Below are 17,364 nucleotides of genomic sequence, written 5' to 3'. Positions count from 1 at the left end.
GGCATTGGCACCATAGAATGCAGAGACATTATACAGCACCTTGATTTAACCGACCAGAGGTATCAAGTATTCTGCTTATTCGATCATGCTGCAGTTGTTGAACACAGAGAGGCGAGGAGGAGCATGTGTGTGAGTGAGTGAGAAAGGAGTGGTGAGAGTGGTTCAAAAACTCCGCCGTATTACATCCCGGAGAATCATAACCCTCAATATGCCCTTTTTCTCTGCGTTAGGGGTCCTTGTACTCCGGAGTACATATCAGTGTAATCCATGCGATCATCCTTTTTGTCTCGAGATGCTGACAACAAATTCGCCTCCTGCTGGGTGGCCTTAAATCCGCCACGATCGAAGCTTCGGTCCATGAGCGCCTTGGACTACATGAGACGAGGCTCCGCGGGTACTCACTTTCCATGAACCACGATCTTCAACGCCTGCCACTCGCACGTCAAGACATACTGGCCAAACAAGCACATGCATAATGCTGTGCAACTGTGAAAGCTCAATGTCAGTAACCAAGCTAGCATGAAGCCAGAAGAAGACGGGGCACGTGCGTGGGTCAACATAAGTCACCCTAGTCAGGCAACATCAGGGCACGCCATATCAACCATCCGCTCTCATATCGGTAAATACTACCGCAACCGAGCCACGCCAGAGCAGAGAGAGCAGTTGTTCAAAACGTCAAAATGCTCACCGCAACAACAAAAACCCTGGGAGGCGGGGACAGTGTTGAGACTTGGCAATCGTCACGGCACGTTCGGACCTGAACCCTGCCCAAAGGGGCAAAACGATAGAGGTATCAAGAAGCAAAAGGATCGTCAAATTGTATTCTCTGCTGCAACGAACAAAGTTCCCAAAGGCGGAGCGAAGCAGAAGGGTATCCAAACCCTCAGAAAATTTTCTCCAGATGATGAAGACGCGAACAAGACGACTTCTCAAGATGGAGCATCAGGGCGAAATGATTTTACCATGGTGGCCTTCGAAATGACGTCCGAACACTTCTACGCAATATGCAATGAACACCAATCGCCTAAGCCAGTCCCTCTGCGAGGTGCCGATGCCATCGATCCATTCCGCACATCTACACTCTCGAAACACCCAAACTCCTTTACACTTCTACGTTTCTACCAGGACTGGACACCCACGCATCAGACCGACGTAGACTTGAACGACGAACTTCTGCTTTTGCCTCTGCTGGCGTATAATGCCACCCTGATGACGACTCTGAATCTGACATCGGAGAAAGATCCCACTGTGCACAATCTCACAGGCCGTGCTCTACACCTTGTCCGCCGATCTCTCCAGACTCCATCCAGAATACAAATTTCTCCCATCTCGAGTGGTTTGGCATTCTTGATGATGTGTTCACTGTTCCAAGCCGATCACGAGGCTGCGCAGGCTCACCTCAAAGGTCTCAAGGCACTACTTGGCCATTTTGGCCATTCCTTTGGTGATCTGCCGTTGTCCGTCCAACAAATGATCATATACTGCGACATCGCTGCTCGTGCGCCAACACTAAGCCGTCCAATCTTTAATACCGTCGTGCAGGAATATCAGGTCAAGGAAAGAACCGCACTTCCCGATGGGCCATTCCGTTTGGCGCGCGATAGACTCAAAAAGCTGTCCCTGGCCTACAAAGATGACTTGAGCCGACACATTCTCGACCTGATCATGTTACTCCTGGACAATTTTGACGATGCGATTGCTCGAAATCTACGGGAAGAGACTTATGCAGCACAAATCATGTACTACCGGGTGTACGTCTCGTTGGTGGACCTCGATGAAATTCGCTCAGTCCACTATTACATTATCGAGTGGCGTAAGAAGCAGCTGCTTCAAATACTGTGGAGGATAGCCCTCCTTATTCCCATTCGACATGAATATTCACCCCTATTCGACCGATCCATTGAGATGCTCGAGTCCGTCTTCGAGTTGGAGGAAGGAACGCAACATGTCAGTGGCAATACTCCTACCAATCCAAACTCTCCACGTTCACGCCAGAATGTTTCCAGGCGATATCCTCATTTTCTCGGTCATGACGAACCGTCAAATATGAATGACCTGTTACTTGGTTATGCGGACACGCATGCAGAAATGCTAAAAATGGAAAAGGTTCCCAGCGGTAACGTCAGCCTGTCGCTGCGGAGGAAGGTGTACGGACCACTCTTCTTGTACAACCCGGTGACACCTAGGTCTTGAAAACGCAATGGCAATTGTTTTGTCGACCTATGTGTACTATAATGTGGGACGTTGACATTTGCGACATTTGCGACATTTGCAACTGGAAAGGAGCCAAAAGCAAGTAATGATTGGGGTTTTCTTTCAGTCTTTCCCCCTGTACTACTACCGTGTGCGTGAATGATATACCTTTCGAGTTCTGTTCCGACTAGCACGTTCTCCGTAGCCTGCGGTGAACTTGACCTAATATTCTTCAACGATCGACACCGGCAAAGTGTCACACGTCTTCCGCCATTGTTGGTTACATTTGAGACTCCGTTGGACTTGGACGGTACTCGCATGTATGTGAGGATATCCTCGGCTACCTCCCAATCTCCAAGTGGTGGGTTGTGGAAACAACTCGTTCCCCAAACCAACTCCGCTTTCTCTAAAATGCCTGTCGGGAAGTACTCATGACAATCGACCTTTTGGTCATGTAGTCGAGTACTCCGTATACAAATTCCAGTCTCCGGGATTTGGGATCCTCTGCTCACCACGTCCAAACCATCAAGACAAACACTCGATATGGCACCACCATCGACGTACTCGCCCATCTATCCCGACCTGAAGGGCAAGGTCGCCTTGATCACCGGAATCGGACAAGTACCTCAGGCCAAAGATTCCGAAATCTGGGGCAACGGTGCGTCGACGGCACGGTTCCTGGCCCGCAACGGGGTCAAGATCGTAGGGTGCGATCTGAACATCCAAGACGCCGAACGCACCAAATCCCGTGTCCTGGAGGAGACGCCCGACGCGGACATTTTCGTTCTGACGGCCAACGCGACCAAGTCAGATCAAGTCGAACGGCTGGTACAGACCGCCATGGACAGACACGGTAGGATCGACATTCTCATCAACAACGTCGGAACGTCCAAACCCGGAGGACCGGTTGAGATGAGCGAGGACGTAAGTTTTGTCTCCGCCGCCTTCTCTCCTCGTTCCATGCCACGGCCCCAGCCTCGAAGTAGTAGTTTGGAGGAAACCCTCGTACCCTGAGTCCGCACTGAACTGATGATGCGTACCCGACGACAGGACTGGCAATGGCAGTTGGACGTCAACCTCGGCTCGGCGTTCTTGGTCTGCAAGCACGTCTTCCCCATCATGGAGCGTCAGGGATCGGGAGGGGCGGTCACGGTGACCGGGTCGATCTCCGCCTTCGGGCACCTGGGCAAGATGCACATCGGTTACTCGACGACCAAGGCCGCCCTGATCAACTTTGCCAAATGTACCGCGGTCCAGTACGCCACCAAAGGAATCAGGATCAACTGCGTGATCCCCGGGTTGATGCACACTCCCATGTTGGCCCGGCTGGCCTCGGAGTACAACCAGGGAGATTATCAGGGTTTGCTGGACAAACGGGGCAACGGTGTCCCCATGGGCCGACAGGGTACTTCGAACGACGTCGCCAATGCGAATCTGTTCCTCGTCTCGGACGCGGCGAGCTACATCACCGGTACGAGTCTCGTCGTGGACGGAGGTGTGACCGCGGAGGTTTGTAATTACGGATGAGAGAGAAGTAGTCACACACACACAACTACCAATGTGCAGGCATTCCGTAGATAGATATAAAAGAAGAGATTGAATCTTTCATTGATTTTTATGAGTGGATGAAATGTGGTGTGACATTTATATATATATATCATATGAGTAGATGCCCTTACAGAGTATATCAGAGTAGTCTTAATAATCTTCTCAGTTAAAAATCAACTGTGTACGGAACAACGAACGATTGCTTCCTTATTCGAGACTCGAGAGTACATTCTCAACACCCGGGACATTGCAAATAAGCCTGTCTGAAAGCTTCCTTGTTGGACTCGAACGAACCCCTGAAATCCCTCAGAAAAGTCCAGAGAGTCTTTTCTCTCCACCCTCGCTCCTTCCAACCGTTGGCCTTGTTCGGGAAGAAATCCACAACCTCCCTGATGGGCAAGTCGTGAGCGGCGATGTAATAAACATTTTCTTGCGCGTCGGCCTCTTGTGTACGTGCGATCGTCTGTAGTGCTTGCTGTTCGTCGGCCGTGATGACCGGGTCGAAGAAGGCTTGATCGACACGTCGGCCCCTCGAGGTTTGAAGTGACTCTAGTGTCTTTTGTACCGTGACCTGTTGGCGGTCGGAACCTCCTTCCGAAGAAGAAGAAGAAGAAGCAGCAACGTCCTTCGAGGCCGATTCGAGCGAGAGGAACTCGGAAGGTCTCAATTCCCCACCGTGGTGCGTGAGGTCGCCTCCCAAGAATACAAAAGTGTCGGGGTTCTTTGTGGTGCGGACGAGCCCTCCCAAGTGTCCGACCGCGTGTCCCGGCGTGTCGAGAAGATAAAATGATCCATCCCCAAAGTAATCCATGGCTGGGATCTTGCCGATCTTTGTGCTTTGGTCAGTGCCACTAAAGTTGAGTTCTCGTAAACGTCGACCTCTGTGTGGATGAGTTGAAACGATGAGTGTTAGTCCGTGTCAATATATCCCACTGTCCCGATATCTCCAACTTACTCTAGATCTTTTTGTCTGATCGGTGACTCTGGTCCTTCAGGGTATGCAGGTAAAAATGCCTTGCCAAAACCCGGACCTACTATCAAGTCGGTAGTGTTTGGGAATTCTTGTATATCACCTTGATGATCCCAATGCCAGTGACTGTTTTTTGAATCCCCAAGAGAAAGGTCAGTGACCAGAAATTGAGGGATTATATGAACTGATCATCTTAGGTGAAACATACCTCCAAACGACAGCTTCGATATCTTTGAGCTCCAACGGCCTGTTCTGGCCCAAGGACGAGGCACTCTCTTTCAACACTTCCGCCGTCGTCTTTGGTATTTCAATGACATACCCGGAGTTGGCAAGTCTGTCTGACACGCTGGGCGGGAGACCAGGTATATCTTTGGGGATACCCAGGTCGAACAAGACTCGTCTCGGGGAGCCTGAGTCGGTGGCGGCGGCGGCGGTGGTGGTTTCAATGAGAAAAGACCAACTGGGTATAGTTGGGAAGACGGCGAACGAAGACAAGTCCGGCTTGACCAGATGTTCTGCTCCGAGGTTCTCGATCGTCCCTGTCGTGTCGATGATGTATAGATTGGCTACGGCACCTGAGGGGATTTGAAAGGGTGGTGGTGTTGACATTTTCGTTGATTGTTCGGTCTTGTTACTTTGTCAAGACAATGTCACGTCCGAGGTGTTACTTGATGGTTCTCTGTCACGTAGGTATAATTCGTATATGTACGATACCAAGGATGTAAGATGGCAATCTTTGTCGTGGTTAAATGGCAAATATATGCATTCACCCACCTAGATTTCTTGACCCGAGGTCATTCAACAGACCAGCTACTTGATGATCATCATACTGTCTCCAATACTTTTCTGTTAGCCATTCCACCTTTCTATCCCTTACCGAATACCCCCTGGTGGAGTTAGAGTCGAATATTTCCCCGCAATTCCATCTCATACAGAACATGGAGCACAGGTAGATTTTCTTAATAGTAGAGAGACGTGAAGCAGCAAGTCATGTCGGCAATGAACGGCAGTAAAATATTCGGAACTAGAAATCATATAACCGAAAAAAGGAACCACATCCTTTGTCTTCCTCCCGTCATCTCTCTCACACAATACGGGACTTTTTGAATGAAACTTGTGGGACACTACAACGAACTGGAGATAGGGACATTGAAATACTACGGAGGACCTAGCTGCCTCCATTCCAGATCCGAGAATATCGACTTGTCCGGGTTAGGATCTAACAGCAACTCAATCAAGACCATCACCCACACTCTTATTCCACCCTCATTCTCACTCCAACTCCCACCCTCATTCTCACTCTCTCACCAAGATCACCGTGAAAGGGGAAAGGAAAAATGAAAATTCCGTACGTCCAAGATTCATCCGAAGGTCTCTCACCCGAAGACGCCGCCATTTATGAACGTATCAAATTACGAAGAGGAGGTTCTCTCTTACCTTTGGACAAGGCACTTTTTCATTCTCCAAAATTGGCAGATGGTGAGTTTTGGACTCTTCCATACTTTATCACACTACACTTCGAAAGTCCTCCTCTTTTTGTCCTACACTTCAACCCATATATATATTCATCATCTCACTTTTTTTCTGTTTTGTTTGTTTTTAACAAAACAAAAATACAGGATGGAATTCCCTCCTAGGTGCCGTGCGTACTCAAGGTATCTTACCGACCGACATTCGAGAAATCATCATATGTCGAGTGGCTTTGAACAATAAAGCATGGTTCGAATGGCACCATCACGCACCTATTCTACAATCGGCACCTGGATTCACCTCGGAAATGATGAAGGTGGTAGAATCAATCGACCTGGCCGACCCTGACAACACTGGTCCTGATTCTTCGGTATTAAATCCAAAACAACTAGCCGCTCTAAGGTATGCGGACAGCATGACAAGACAGATCGACGTCCCAACCTCCATCTTCGAATCCCTCAAGACTGCCGGTTTTGACGATCAAGAAATCGTAGAAATGACAATCACCTGCGGAGCTTACAACATGGTGAGTAGGTTCTTGGTGGCCTTGGACGTCGGGGAGATGAATGGGAAATCACCACTCGAACGTTAACTCGGTGACATGGATTACTACATATGAGATATTACTTTTATATATACACATACAAATAAAGACTCCCACCCCCATCCAAAAAAAACTTGATTGACCTTTGACGGTGAGGGTGGTCTTATTGGTAGGAATCGAACGGGATCACGATGACCCATCAACGAGGACAACTACTGACGAGGAATACTACGGAGGGGGGAGAATTGATGGTTGGCAAATCTAGAAGTATTTACAATGGAAGAGAGAAACACATTCGAAGAAAAATGAAATGGGTAAAAAGAACAGGATGAACGATGGTAGTCAGAACAGATATAACAACAGAATGGACATGTCCTTTCGACTACCCTCTACTTCGTAGGGACAACTCCCCCTTCTGTGATAAGACACGTACAAACATATACAAACACATTGACGGATATTGGATTTGAATTGTTAATCATACTCTGCTATTTCGTACACAAGCCACTAGGAGAACCTTTCTAAAATAAGTAGGTAAGCAATATCGATTGGTGAAGGAGAATCCCTCCCACCAAGGTCATCTCTGGCCTTCGTCAAGGCACGTACAACCTCACAAATCCCTGAACGGCCCTTCGACAAGTCACGCAATTTCCGAAGTTATTCAATGCCAAGCTGATCCGGCAATCCTCGCATACTATCAGACATCGGCAAGGCCACGCGATGATCGACCTACCCGACGTCTGACATACCACGCAAGCTGGTCCGGCCCGGTGTGACTCATCATCGGCATCGTCAAAAGTAGGAAGAGATTGTAAAGACGGCAGTTTGGCCTTTCGTCGACTCAGTATCAGCGACTCCAGCACTTCCGCCTCTTCGGCATTGGTCAACGGCCGTGGACCGGAGACATGTGAGTTGTCGAAAAGGGATATCGTCGGAACGTGTCCAGATGGCTTTTGTGGTGTCCTCCCAGCCAAAAGAATACGAGCTCGTTCACGCTCCATTTCCCGTTGATAGCGGGAACGTGTCATGATACCAGGAGTCTCAGACGATACACTTTTCAAATGAGCTGCTAGAATACGGGCTTCGTCTCGTGATTCTCGATCTTGCGGATCTAAAAGTCTGGCTAGATTCGTGGTATCCAATGGCGTGTCGGTGAAAGGGGTCGATTCTCTGGTTTCAATTCCAGCAAACGACCAGGTTGGTCCAGTAGAGGTCTGCGTCGGTGTCTTTGTACCATCGGGTTCTGATTCCCATCCATCTTCGTCTTCATCTCCAATCTCGCTGCGATCAGTCGTGGCTTCGGTAGTCGTGGAAATAACACTCGTCGTGTCATCAAAATCATCCTGCTGAGGGGGCGGTTGATAATCACCGCTCCCGTCTTTCAGGCCAAACCATCCACCAGACCTCCACCAGTCATACAATTTGGAATCGAGTAAATCATCAACTTTGTCACTGGGAAATTCAGTCATCAATCGTCTACGCATTTCTGGCTCGATATCGATGTCGTCCGTGAGGGGTACCGTCAACTTTCCATCCTCCGCAATCAACCAAAAGTCGAGCATACGCCCTCTCCCGTTACTGTTGCGTTCATCGTGCATCTTCTTGAGTGACCGACCGACCAATCTCCTGAGCCAACGAGGTCGACCGGTAATCCCAAAAGAATCAAGCAAGACTCCAGCACCGAACCCAACATAACCCGCAATCAAGAAGAGAATCCCTCGAAGATAAATCATCAACAAATAGAATCGAGTAGTACGCTGTACGGCGCCAACTCCACCGTTTCGAGGGGTGGGGTAAACAAAAGAGTCTTTGGCTTCGAGCTCACCCTCCTTTCTGTCGAACTTGCGCTCTTTAAAATACCCAGATTCCCAGACGCCACCTTTGTCCATACCTCCAGGGGTCGAGGATGGAAGGCCATATTCTTCAAGTATCTGAAATTGCTGACCTATTGAAGTTCCCGACTTCTCATCTCTGGCACCTTCAAATTCATCCAGTCTGTCTTCCTCAATCCAAGTGAATTGCCGTACTTCAACGGCTCTGCCTTCGTTGAGGAAAACAGATTCTGAGGCGGCGGTCAAAGCCGCGAAACCGACCCGAAGGAGGGCCGTGTAAAAGTCCTCATACCAACGGATATGGATGCCTCTGGTCTGAATAGCTGCTTGGAGATTGTCATGTGCAATGCTGAATCGCTCTTTGAGACTGGTGGGTTGTGGAATTCGGGGGTTTGTCCCCAGTGATACTGCCGTGAAAGTGAGTGCAACAAGATAGATGATGAAACAGATGCCGATACCCAACAGGATAGCCATGTGTGGAAGGAACCCGACAATAGCCACCGTTGGGAAATGTAATAAGCTGCTGACTGGGCGGTCGTCGACATCATCGCCACCTCTGACCATCGTGCTTGTACTGAAAAGACCCCAGACAAACGAGGACATAAAAGCCATGCCCCAGATCCCGGTGTTGACTAGACGCCATTGACGCTGCTTGCCCATAACAGCAAGCACATGAGATGTCAAAGAGTTGCCACACGAGAGCAACGTTACCAGTAGAACTTCTACTGGCACATTCACCCGATCCAGAATGTGAGGGCCAGTCAGGGACGCAGTGGCATCAGCCAAGGCAAGAAGGGTGCCTGAGGCTGGTATTGTAGGCTGAGAATTGGGTGTAGTCATGTTTGAAGAGCTGGCGTCGGAGGGTTTTGACGAGCCAAACGGACCTAAACCAAGGGTATGTGACAATGCCGTCTCTGCTTCTGCAAATGCCAGAGAGTGTTCGAACACAGTCATACCGACCTCCGTCGTGGCAGGGATCTGTTGCAGTGAACAAGACAAACTCTCCACGATGTTAGACAGGCTCAAACGTAGGAAGGATGGCCACAGGAGGGAGAAGGAACCTCGAGGTGCGCGCACATCCGCAGATGGCCTGCTCAGGCCTACAGCAGCACAAGCACTAGCATCTGTAGATCCGAACAAGACAGCCGAGCTCACGGTATGCAGGGCACCACCATCTTTTGACCAATCCAGCAGACTGTACATACTGTTATTCCCATGCCGGTAGAGCGAGAAGTCGGGTGAGGTCTGGCATCGAATTGCCTGCAGAAGTTGATGTATTTGTGAAATGAAGAGTAGTATAGGCACGATTCGAAGGGCCAGTCTCTTTGGCCAATCCAGATAAATGCGCTGCCTGGCGGCGCCGTAGACCCCAATCCGGTTGAGTATGAGGGCCAGGGCAAGGACCGTAAAAGCCCACCTAGAGGTTATGTAGTGTAGCATGCCCCAATAGCTCTTGAATGTACTGGCTTGAAATGCTTCTGCGAAGAAGGCTGCCCAACCCGCGGGCGCTGTTCCACCCAGGGCCTGCGCTGTGCCGGCATTTGCAGCTGCGTCGGCCATGACTTGTGCTCCTGTGTCAGCTGCCTGTCTCACAGCCCCGGGTCCGAAGAAGGTATGTCGACCCAAACTCTCTACCTTGAATGTGTTCCAGAGATTGATAAAGGATCGCTCGAGGTGGGAAGCGAGGTGTAGCGGGGCACGAAGGAAGTCCTTTGAGGAAGCCGATCCAAAGAAGGAGGTAGCATTGGCTGCGGCGGTTTCCAACCCTGCTGAAGTCAACTCCGCTGACACTGAGGCTACTCCAGATATTGCCGTCTGAGTCAGGGTAGATTCGACGGAGACCATGTCTCGTCTCCCGCATGCGCGGGCAATGGTTTGTATATTAATTCATCCGTTGAATAAACGAATTCGAAACCACAGGAAGAAGGGGAATAAGTGAGAACGAGTGAGATGAAGAGACCAAGGTGAGTATTTGTGTCTGAGTATGCCGAATGAGAGAAAGCAATAAGATGGAGGTCTCCCACAAACCACTCTTGAGATGGACGCGCTTCGTCCGTTCCGACTGCGGATGCGGATGCGGATGCGGCCCATCGGAATCAGGTTTCCAAGACACGATTCTCGCTGCTGTACGAAGTACAAGGCTGAATGACGCAATTAGACAAGGCTGTCGATTTATATTGAACAATCTCGCAATAATCTCTGTACCTACAGATCACTTAACAGACGTCGAACAAAACATTCCTCACTGCCCTGCAACTATTTATGATCAATCAGACTTTCCAACCATTGAGTTCGGTTTACATATCTAGTTAACCAGATGCTTTCAAGCCCACGGCTTCTTGTTGCTGATCCCATGTCCCCAGGAAACTTCCCAGATCATCTATTGCACCCTCAACGTCAAAATCGTCATCCTTTAGCCTCGATGTCGCACTTTCAATAGCTTTGAGCTTCGCCGGTCGCTGCGCATCTTGGTTGGTAAAGATTTGGGCGTCAGACGTTATGGAAGCCACCGCTTCCGTAGAAGTCACAAGTGAAGACTTGAGTATACCTTTCCGCTCCGACATGCCACGGATAGGCTTCTCTGGAGGGGGCGACAACATTTCCGTTACATTATCTCTAGGGCTTTCTTCACTGTCGGCATTCGCACCCGATTGGATCTTGGTGGTTTTATCCTGATTGAGGGCCGATGGTTTTGCAACTTTCATGGCCATCTTTATCGATCCTTGAGATGAACCTGAGGATCGCTCCTCAGTGACAAACGTTGTTCGTTTTTTCTTTGTGATAGATTTCGTCACTTTATGCACAGGAGACTGGCTCTCGGCTGGGATGACTTTGTTGCGACCGCCCGACCGTGTTGGGGTGCCGAGCGGAGACTTCAGCCGGTCGTTAGGATTCTCCTCTTCCATCTTTACAGCCTCTTCATCTGCATGTTGTGGTTCCTTCTGTTCTTGGACTGAGGTTTTCTGGTGATCTGGTGCGGCGGTAAAAATTTGGATGTTGCTCGATAAGTTGGAAGGCACCGAGTGTAAAGCAGGCTGTATCTGTATCTGCGCAGAAGGAAGGTCGTCTGTATGTTTAAATTTGCTTGATGCTGATGATAATGCAGGAAGCTTAGAATCATGGGCATGAGATGGTGGCCGTTCAAGTGCGGTATGAAGAGATGTTGAAAGTGTATTGGACTTCATTACACCCTCTGAACTATGCGTTTCTGGCCTATGGCGAGGGGGCGGTGACTTTCCAACTAGATTGTGCTGTCTTGAGTTCTCGCCATTCGAGAGGTTTGTGCTAGCGATATGTTGTGGTTGGGCGTGTGCCTGTTGAACAGGTGGCCAAAATGCTGTAATCGACGGTGAAGATATCTTCGGAGACTTCTTGTCTGGTATCCAAGATGATGTTGCCTGACTGTGCTGAACCTGATCCAACGGTGGCCAGAAGTTGTGTAGTTCCACATCATCGAGTTTGGCAAAGCTAGACGCCGTATAGGCAACTTCGGACAGGTGGAATGGTATAGGCGCAGGTTCCCATTTCTTCGTCTTCTGCGGAGGTGGTTTGGGTCCGGAATGGACTGCTGGCGATGGAGAAAGAATGGGCCTATCTGCTGCCTTCTCATAAAAACTGCTTGTCCTGAGCCAGTCTTCCACCTTGCGAATCTCGTTGCAATCCTCCTGGCTATATCTTTGAGACGTCCGCCGATCTCCTCTCGCACGGGATTGTTTATCGAGCCCGGTTTTACTCGGCTGCGGTTTGGGAGGGTCCAGCATCGTCGTTTTTGTCAGAGGCATTTGGCGTGATAATGAGGACCTGTCTACCTGCAGCGAAGGATCCACAGCAGCATCAGGCCGGAACCTCTTCGTACTTCGTGTTCGTGTTGTACTCTTTCTCCTCTTCATCCATGGATTACGCCAATCTTTCCCGAATGGTCCATTCAATTGTGCAGAGGCTATGAATATCGGCTCGCCTCGAAGGTAGGACGTTGCAAAGTTCTGGATACGTCGCTTTTTGGCAGCTCTTTGCTCGCTGTCTATTTCTTCGTTGGATTGTTCATCATAATAGACTATGGTATCGGCACAGATAGGAATATCATCGACAGGAACTCGAGACACCGGCCTGGGATACTCGGGCACTTTGGCCCTGGCCAGAGGCATAATAACAAGGAAGACTGGGAAGGCGTGCACGAAAATGCATTAAACAAACTGTACTGTGTGTACTGTGGTTAATAAACGCAAGAACACATTCGAAGATAGACCAAATCACCAGAAGCAAAAGGCGAGGCTGGTTGCCGGGCCCGATCAAAAATCGCGTCTATCAGGAGTACGGATACAAGGCGCCACTTTAAATGACACGCCGTTTACCGCGTCACGCGCGTCAGAGTAGCAGGCAATGATAACGTCATATAAAGTGCCAGGCTACAGTACGGGATAGAAGGAGTGATGAGAGATCCTCTCAGTAAATGTTCCTGCAGAAGCAATAGAAGTGTTTCATGAAGTATTTTCTTATCTACATATACTGTCTGTCTGTGTTCCAGCAGAGTACTTAATGAGTTTGTGTTCCTTTGTGCCTTTCCACCCCAGTCACCTTCCATTACCAGCACATCCCAGCCAACAATACATAAATCCACCAACTAAAAGGGTATCGAGCAATTGCCAACGCCATCAAGATTTTGGTCTTTCCAATCCATGAATCAGTCAACCATTTCTGCGTCTTTACTTAGTGACACCATCGTAGTAGGTCTTGTTGGCACTGCCGTTGGTAACGCCGGCCGCACCGTTCGTAACATCTTTTCGGGGGTCAAATGCTTGATCGAGTTGGTTGCTGAATCCAGAAGCAGCAGGGCCGCCAGCAACTGGCAAGCGAGTGCCATCAGAACCTGGAGCACCACCGAGACCAGTGCCAGTGCCGGCCATACCAGTGTTTCCAGTCATGCCAGTAGTACCAGTCGCACCCGTCAGACCACTTGTGCCAGTGGTACCGTATCCTGTACCTGCGCCTGTGGTGCCGTATCCTGCACCTGCGCCTGTGGTGCCGTATCCTGCACCTGCGCCTGTGGTGCCGTATCCTACACCTGCGCCCGTGGTGCCGTATCCTACACCTGCGCCCGTGGTGCCATATCCAACACCTGCACCACCGGTAGTGCCAGATGAAAAGTCGGAAGCGCTGTTAGGGTGGTTACCGCCTTGAATTCTAGCTCGAGAAGTACCATGTGGTTTGCGAGTGACTTCTCGCAGCTTGGGAATGTCTGAAGATGCCTTCGCACTGCCAATGGCGAAGACGGGAGATTCCCATCGGTCGCCTTTCGCCGCGAGCTGTTTGTACTCGGTGGCCTTGGTCGAGATACCACCTGGCAACGAGATGTTTTTGAACATGGAGTCTTCTTTAGTCATTGCAATATTGACATTGGTCTGCGAAACCTTTTGCTGAGCCTTCTCCTTCTTCTGGGTCATCAAGTTCTGGTACGAGTTGAAATAGGTCTGGAAGATGTTGCCAGCATTCTCAGGATCGTCCTTGGCCGCCTCCTTTGCCTTTAGGGCATCTTGGTGGACTGAGTATGCGAATGCATCTGCCCTCTCGAACGCGTCCTTGATCTGCTTTTCGAGAACCTTTTGAATGACGGGTCGCATGACCTTGAGTACCAATGGCTTCGCGATCTTGAAGAGAAGCTTGTGGTTGGATTGCTTGATCTTGACATTCAAGTTCTTGATGGTAACATCAACCTTGTCGACGGCGACGAAATGGGTACGATCATTCTTTTGCGCGTTTCTAGCGGCAAGCTTGAAGCCGAACCCCTCTCCACCAAGGAAGATATCCATGACACCCTTGTCAGTGATAGAGGGAAATCCTTGCTTCCTCTTGATGTAATAGGCAACATCACGCAGGTCCATTTGCACTCCAGAACCTGCAATCATGATCTTGTTATCTCTCCGGCCGCTTGAGCCCTTGCGACCCATGCGGAAGTAATTGTCACTGCCGAATTCGAGACTGTTCGGGAATAGGTTGTCAGTCTCGATGACCAAGTTTTCAACAACGGCATCGATCTGTGGGTCGGAGACTTCGATGCGTGGGATAGGCACATAGCGTGTATTCTCGAAGATGGCAGGGATGATGACATCGGTCAAGTCCTTGATCAGGTGTGGCTTGAAAGTGGCCTTTCCGTTCTCGTCGTTACCCAAGTCCAAGAACAATTTCTGAACGGCATTGCCGAAAGCTTGGTTCTGCGGGTCTTCGTCGAACTGGTTGCCAATGAACTTGACCTCATCCAGGAGACGATCGGTATGTTCTCGGTAGCGCTCACGGAATAGATGATGGCCTTGGTCATACAACTGGTTCCATTCAGCATTCGAACTGTCCTGCAGGATAAAGCCTTGTTCTTGCAGGCAGCGACGAATGAACTTGTCCATTCGCTTGAACCAGCCCTTGAGCTCGGGGTCTTGGTCGGCATCGCGGTAGATGTCGTTGAGAGCGTCGAAAAAGTCATCAGTGCTGGTGGAGTTGGCAAAGCGTTCAATCAAAGTCTTCAAGTTTGTCAGCATCGACTTGTTGTCATTAAGGAAACCTAGACATACCTTGAGGTTAGCTTCAGCGCGCTGTAAGTTATTGTCATCATGTGCACCTTTGACCGTCCCTTGGCTCTGTTGAGCCACGTTCTTAGAATGGCCACCATAAGTTTCAGCCAGTGAAAGCAAAGTTCCGATTGCTTGTTGGTCTAAGTAGATGTCAGTCGAGGCGTTTCATGTAGTTATGATGTTAGGCTCACAGTCTGAATGACCCTGGATCTCAGCAATCATCTTCTTCAAGCGCCAGATTGTCTGCTCGCGACGCTCTTGAGGCATCTTCTGGTTCATATAATTCTTGGTGCGCTGGACAGCAGCGTCCTTGGCCTTTTGTGCGTTTTCCTTGTTCTCCTCTGGCACATTCTGACTAGCCTGGTTCTGCAGGTTCGCTGCAGCATTGGACAGACCAGCACGTCCAGCGTCACGTGGGTCATCTGAAGGGTGTTGTTGAGCGGTCTCGAGACCTTCCGACACAGCCCCCTTGGCCTCTTCACGGCTAAACGGCTTGTTCTTGTCGTATGCGGAGCGGGCTTGGTTCCTTAGGTTGTCTCGGGAAAGGTCGGGGACATCGTGCCAGGTGTTGTCCTCGGCTGGCTGATCAATCTGGTTCAGTCGATCTTGGGAGGGATTGACGGTGTTTGCAGCCTTGGTGGCAGCATCGCCTGCCATGTCGCGGGCGAGGACAGTTGCATCACTCAACAACTTGCGGAATTGACCGTTGGAGAGCAGAAGACGTCCGAGTGTCTTGAGACCTTCGAGAGCTTCATTGCCATGTTGCTGTGCAGTGGCCTTGTCGGTAGGAGCATTGGGTAGGGTAGCGTTGCCGCCATCGAGGTGTTGGCTATCCCAAACGAATTCTTGGATCAAATCACCCTGGTTCTTGGACAACAACAGGTGTTTGGCCTGACGAATGACCTCCTTCAAATCTGCCACCAAGGCGCGACCCTCTTCGGAAAGTCTTGCGGAGGGAGATGAGAAGGCTTTGGACTCGAGGGCACTGTTGAGGGCGACATCGATCTGCTTGTTGGAGGGAACTTTGCCCTTGGAGAAGGCCTCGAAGATGCCGTACAGCTGAAGCTTTTGGTTGACGTCCTTGTCCTTTTGGGCGGTATCAGTTGGTCTGTTGACAGTTGCCATGTTGGCCGTTGGGTCGATAGGTTTTTGAACAAAATGGGTATCACAATGGAGGTATTACGATCAGTAGAATGCTCAGCGGGTATCACAATGCGAGAAGACGGGTGCTGAAACCGTGTAGATGGATTGTAGTATTGAAGGTTTGGATGAGGTGAGAGGATTGAGTATGGGAAGAGAGAAGAGACAGTTGGAAGGGACGGCCGGGGTGATGACGATGTATTATGTGCCGTGTGTTTGCGTGTCGAGCAGGTGGAAGGAGGGGGGAAATGCCATTACCTCACTGCCTTCTTTTTTTCACCAGGCACAAGAGCACTAGAGTCGATGCTCCATCGTGGAGCAACTTGTCACCTGGTGGCACAAAGCAATCAGAGAGCACGTACCCGCGTCTAATGCCCAGTTTGGAGGCAATGAGCCGTGCAAGGATCGACTGGAAAGCCACACGTTTGAGGCCAGTCATACATCATAATGATCATTGCGTAGAGATTCTGCGGTGGTGGAGCTGAAATCTAAGTTGAAAAAGCCATGATGTCGATACAAACTGGGAATGATGTCAACAGGCCCCGGACCTGAACTTGGCACTCGTACGGTACGAGTTACAGTAAGGAATTTCAGTATCCATCGGGACAAGTCGACGTCGAATCCAGCTGTAACTGATCATGGCGACGCTACAAACAGATGAGACAGACAACTCTATTCTGGACCTCATTACGCGTACGAGATTGTACCCGGCTACTTGGATATCTGGGCATCTAGTTGGGACTTGTCTTGTACCACCTACTCCGTACTGTAGTTACTGATTGCACTTAATTAAGCGAGCGAGCGAGAGAAGACGCAAATGATGCTAGCTCTCCCATTCAGATCTAATCGACCTCTCGATTAATTTTTCCTAGTTGAAAAGAAACGAAGCACCCCCTGCCTTGTCGCAGCCGTGAGGAATGGTCAATAAAATCCAGCTTGACAGGTCTTGATTCCCTGGTTCCTACGGAGACTCGTGCAGTCAACGGTAACTCCAGTTTCGGAGCACAAGCCACTGACGAGGCGTTCTGGCAAAGCTGTCTTTTGTTTGCGAAAAGTCGTACTCGGACACGCTCTCGTGGTGTCAAGGCCTCTGTGTCACTGTGTCAC

The 17,364-nt window shown here is 49.9% G+C and overlaps 6 protein-coding genes across 7 annotated transcripts; 3 read left to right on the top strand and 3 right to left on the bottom strand.

Moving 5' to 3' along the window:
• The first annotated feature begins 315 nt into the window (after nucleotides 1-315).
• Nucleotides 316-2,414, top strand: PV06_08748 (uncharacterized protein). The gene has a single exon (XM_016410121.1). It carries the CDS (start codon nucleotides 520-522, stop codon nucleotides 2,191-2,193), a length of 1,674 nt encoding a protein of 557 aa, XP_016259143.1. The 5' UTR covers nucleotides 316-519; the 3' UTR covers nucleotides 2,194-2,414.
• PV06_08747 (uncharacterized protein) lies at nucleotides 2,393-3,759 on the top strand. The gene has a single exon (XM_016410120.1). It carries the CDS (start codon nucleotides 3,223-3,225, stop codon nucleotides 3,718-3,720), a length of 498 nt encoding a protein of 165 aa, XP_016259142.1. The 5' UTR covers nucleotides 2,393-3,222; the 3' UTR covers nucleotides 3,721-3,759.
• A 2,289-nt stretch (nucleotides 3,760-6,048) lies between these two features.
• On the top strand, nucleotides 6,049-6,824 carry PV06_08746 (uncharacterized protein; the record flags this gene model as incomplete). Its single annotated transcript, XM_016410119.1, has 2 exons — nucleotides 6,049-6,190; nucleotides 6,331-6,824. The coding sequence occupies 2 exons, from the start codon at nucleotides 6,049-6,051 to the stop codon at nucleotides 6,771-6,773; spliced, it is 585 nt and encodes a 194-aa protein (XP_016259141.1). The 3' UTR covers nucleotides 6,774-6,824.
• A 377-nt stretch (nucleotides 6,825-7,201) lies between these two features.
• On the bottom strand, nucleotides 7,202-10,581 carry PV06_08745 (uncharacterized protein). The gene has a single exon (XM_016410118.1). The coding sequence runs from the start codon at nucleotides 10,400-10,402 to the stop codon at nucleotides 7,319-7,321; it is 3,084 nt and encodes a 1,027-aa protein (XP_016259140.1). The 5' UTR covers nucleotides 10,403-10,581; the 3' UTR covers nucleotides 7,202-7,318.
• A 161-nt stretch (nucleotides 10,582-10,742) lies between these two features.
• On the bottom strand, nucleotides 10,743-12,833 carry PV06_08744 (uncharacterized protein). The gene has a single exon (XM_016410117.1). The coding sequence runs from the start codon at nucleotides 12,700-12,702 to the stop codon at nucleotides 10,867-10,869; it is 1,836 nt and encodes a 611-aa protein (XP_016259139.1). The 5' UTR covers nucleotides 12,703-12,833; the 3' UTR covers nucleotides 10,743-10,866.
• Nucleotides 12,834-13,031: 198 nt separating this feature from the next.
• Nucleotides 13,032-16,468, bottom strand: PV06_08743 (the record flags this gene model as incomplete). Of its 2 annotated transcripts, none has more annotated exons than XM_016410115.1 (3): nucleotides 15,309-16,468; nucleotides 15,118-15,257; nucleotides 13,032-15,066 (listed from the first exon to the last, which is right to left on the bottom strand). In XM_016410115.1, the coding sequence occupies exons 1-3, from the start codon at nucleotides 16,240-16,242 to the stop codon at nucleotides 13,261-13,263; spliced, it is 2,880 nt and encodes a 959-aa protein (XP_016259137.1). In that variant the 5' UTR covers nucleotides 16,243-16,468. The 2 variants fall into 2 exon arrangements, with proteins under 2 accessions (XP_016259137.1, XP_016259138.1); XM_016410116.1 differs by having other exon boundaries at nucleotides 13,261-15,107; nucleotides 15,165-15,257.
• Between the last annotated feature and the right edge of the window lie 896 nt (nucleotides 16,469-17,364).

This window comes from Exophiala oligosperma (genome assembly GCF_000835515.1).
Source record: "Exophiala oligosperma strain CBS 72588 unplaced genomic scaffold supercont1.9, whole genome shotgun sequence".
Classification (NCBI taxonomy): Eukaryota; Fungi; Ascomycota; class Eurotiomycetes; order Chaetothyriales; family Herpotrichiellaceae; genus Exophiala; species Exophiala oligosperma.
This window is presented reverse-complemented; position numbering and strand designations above follow the sequence as displayed.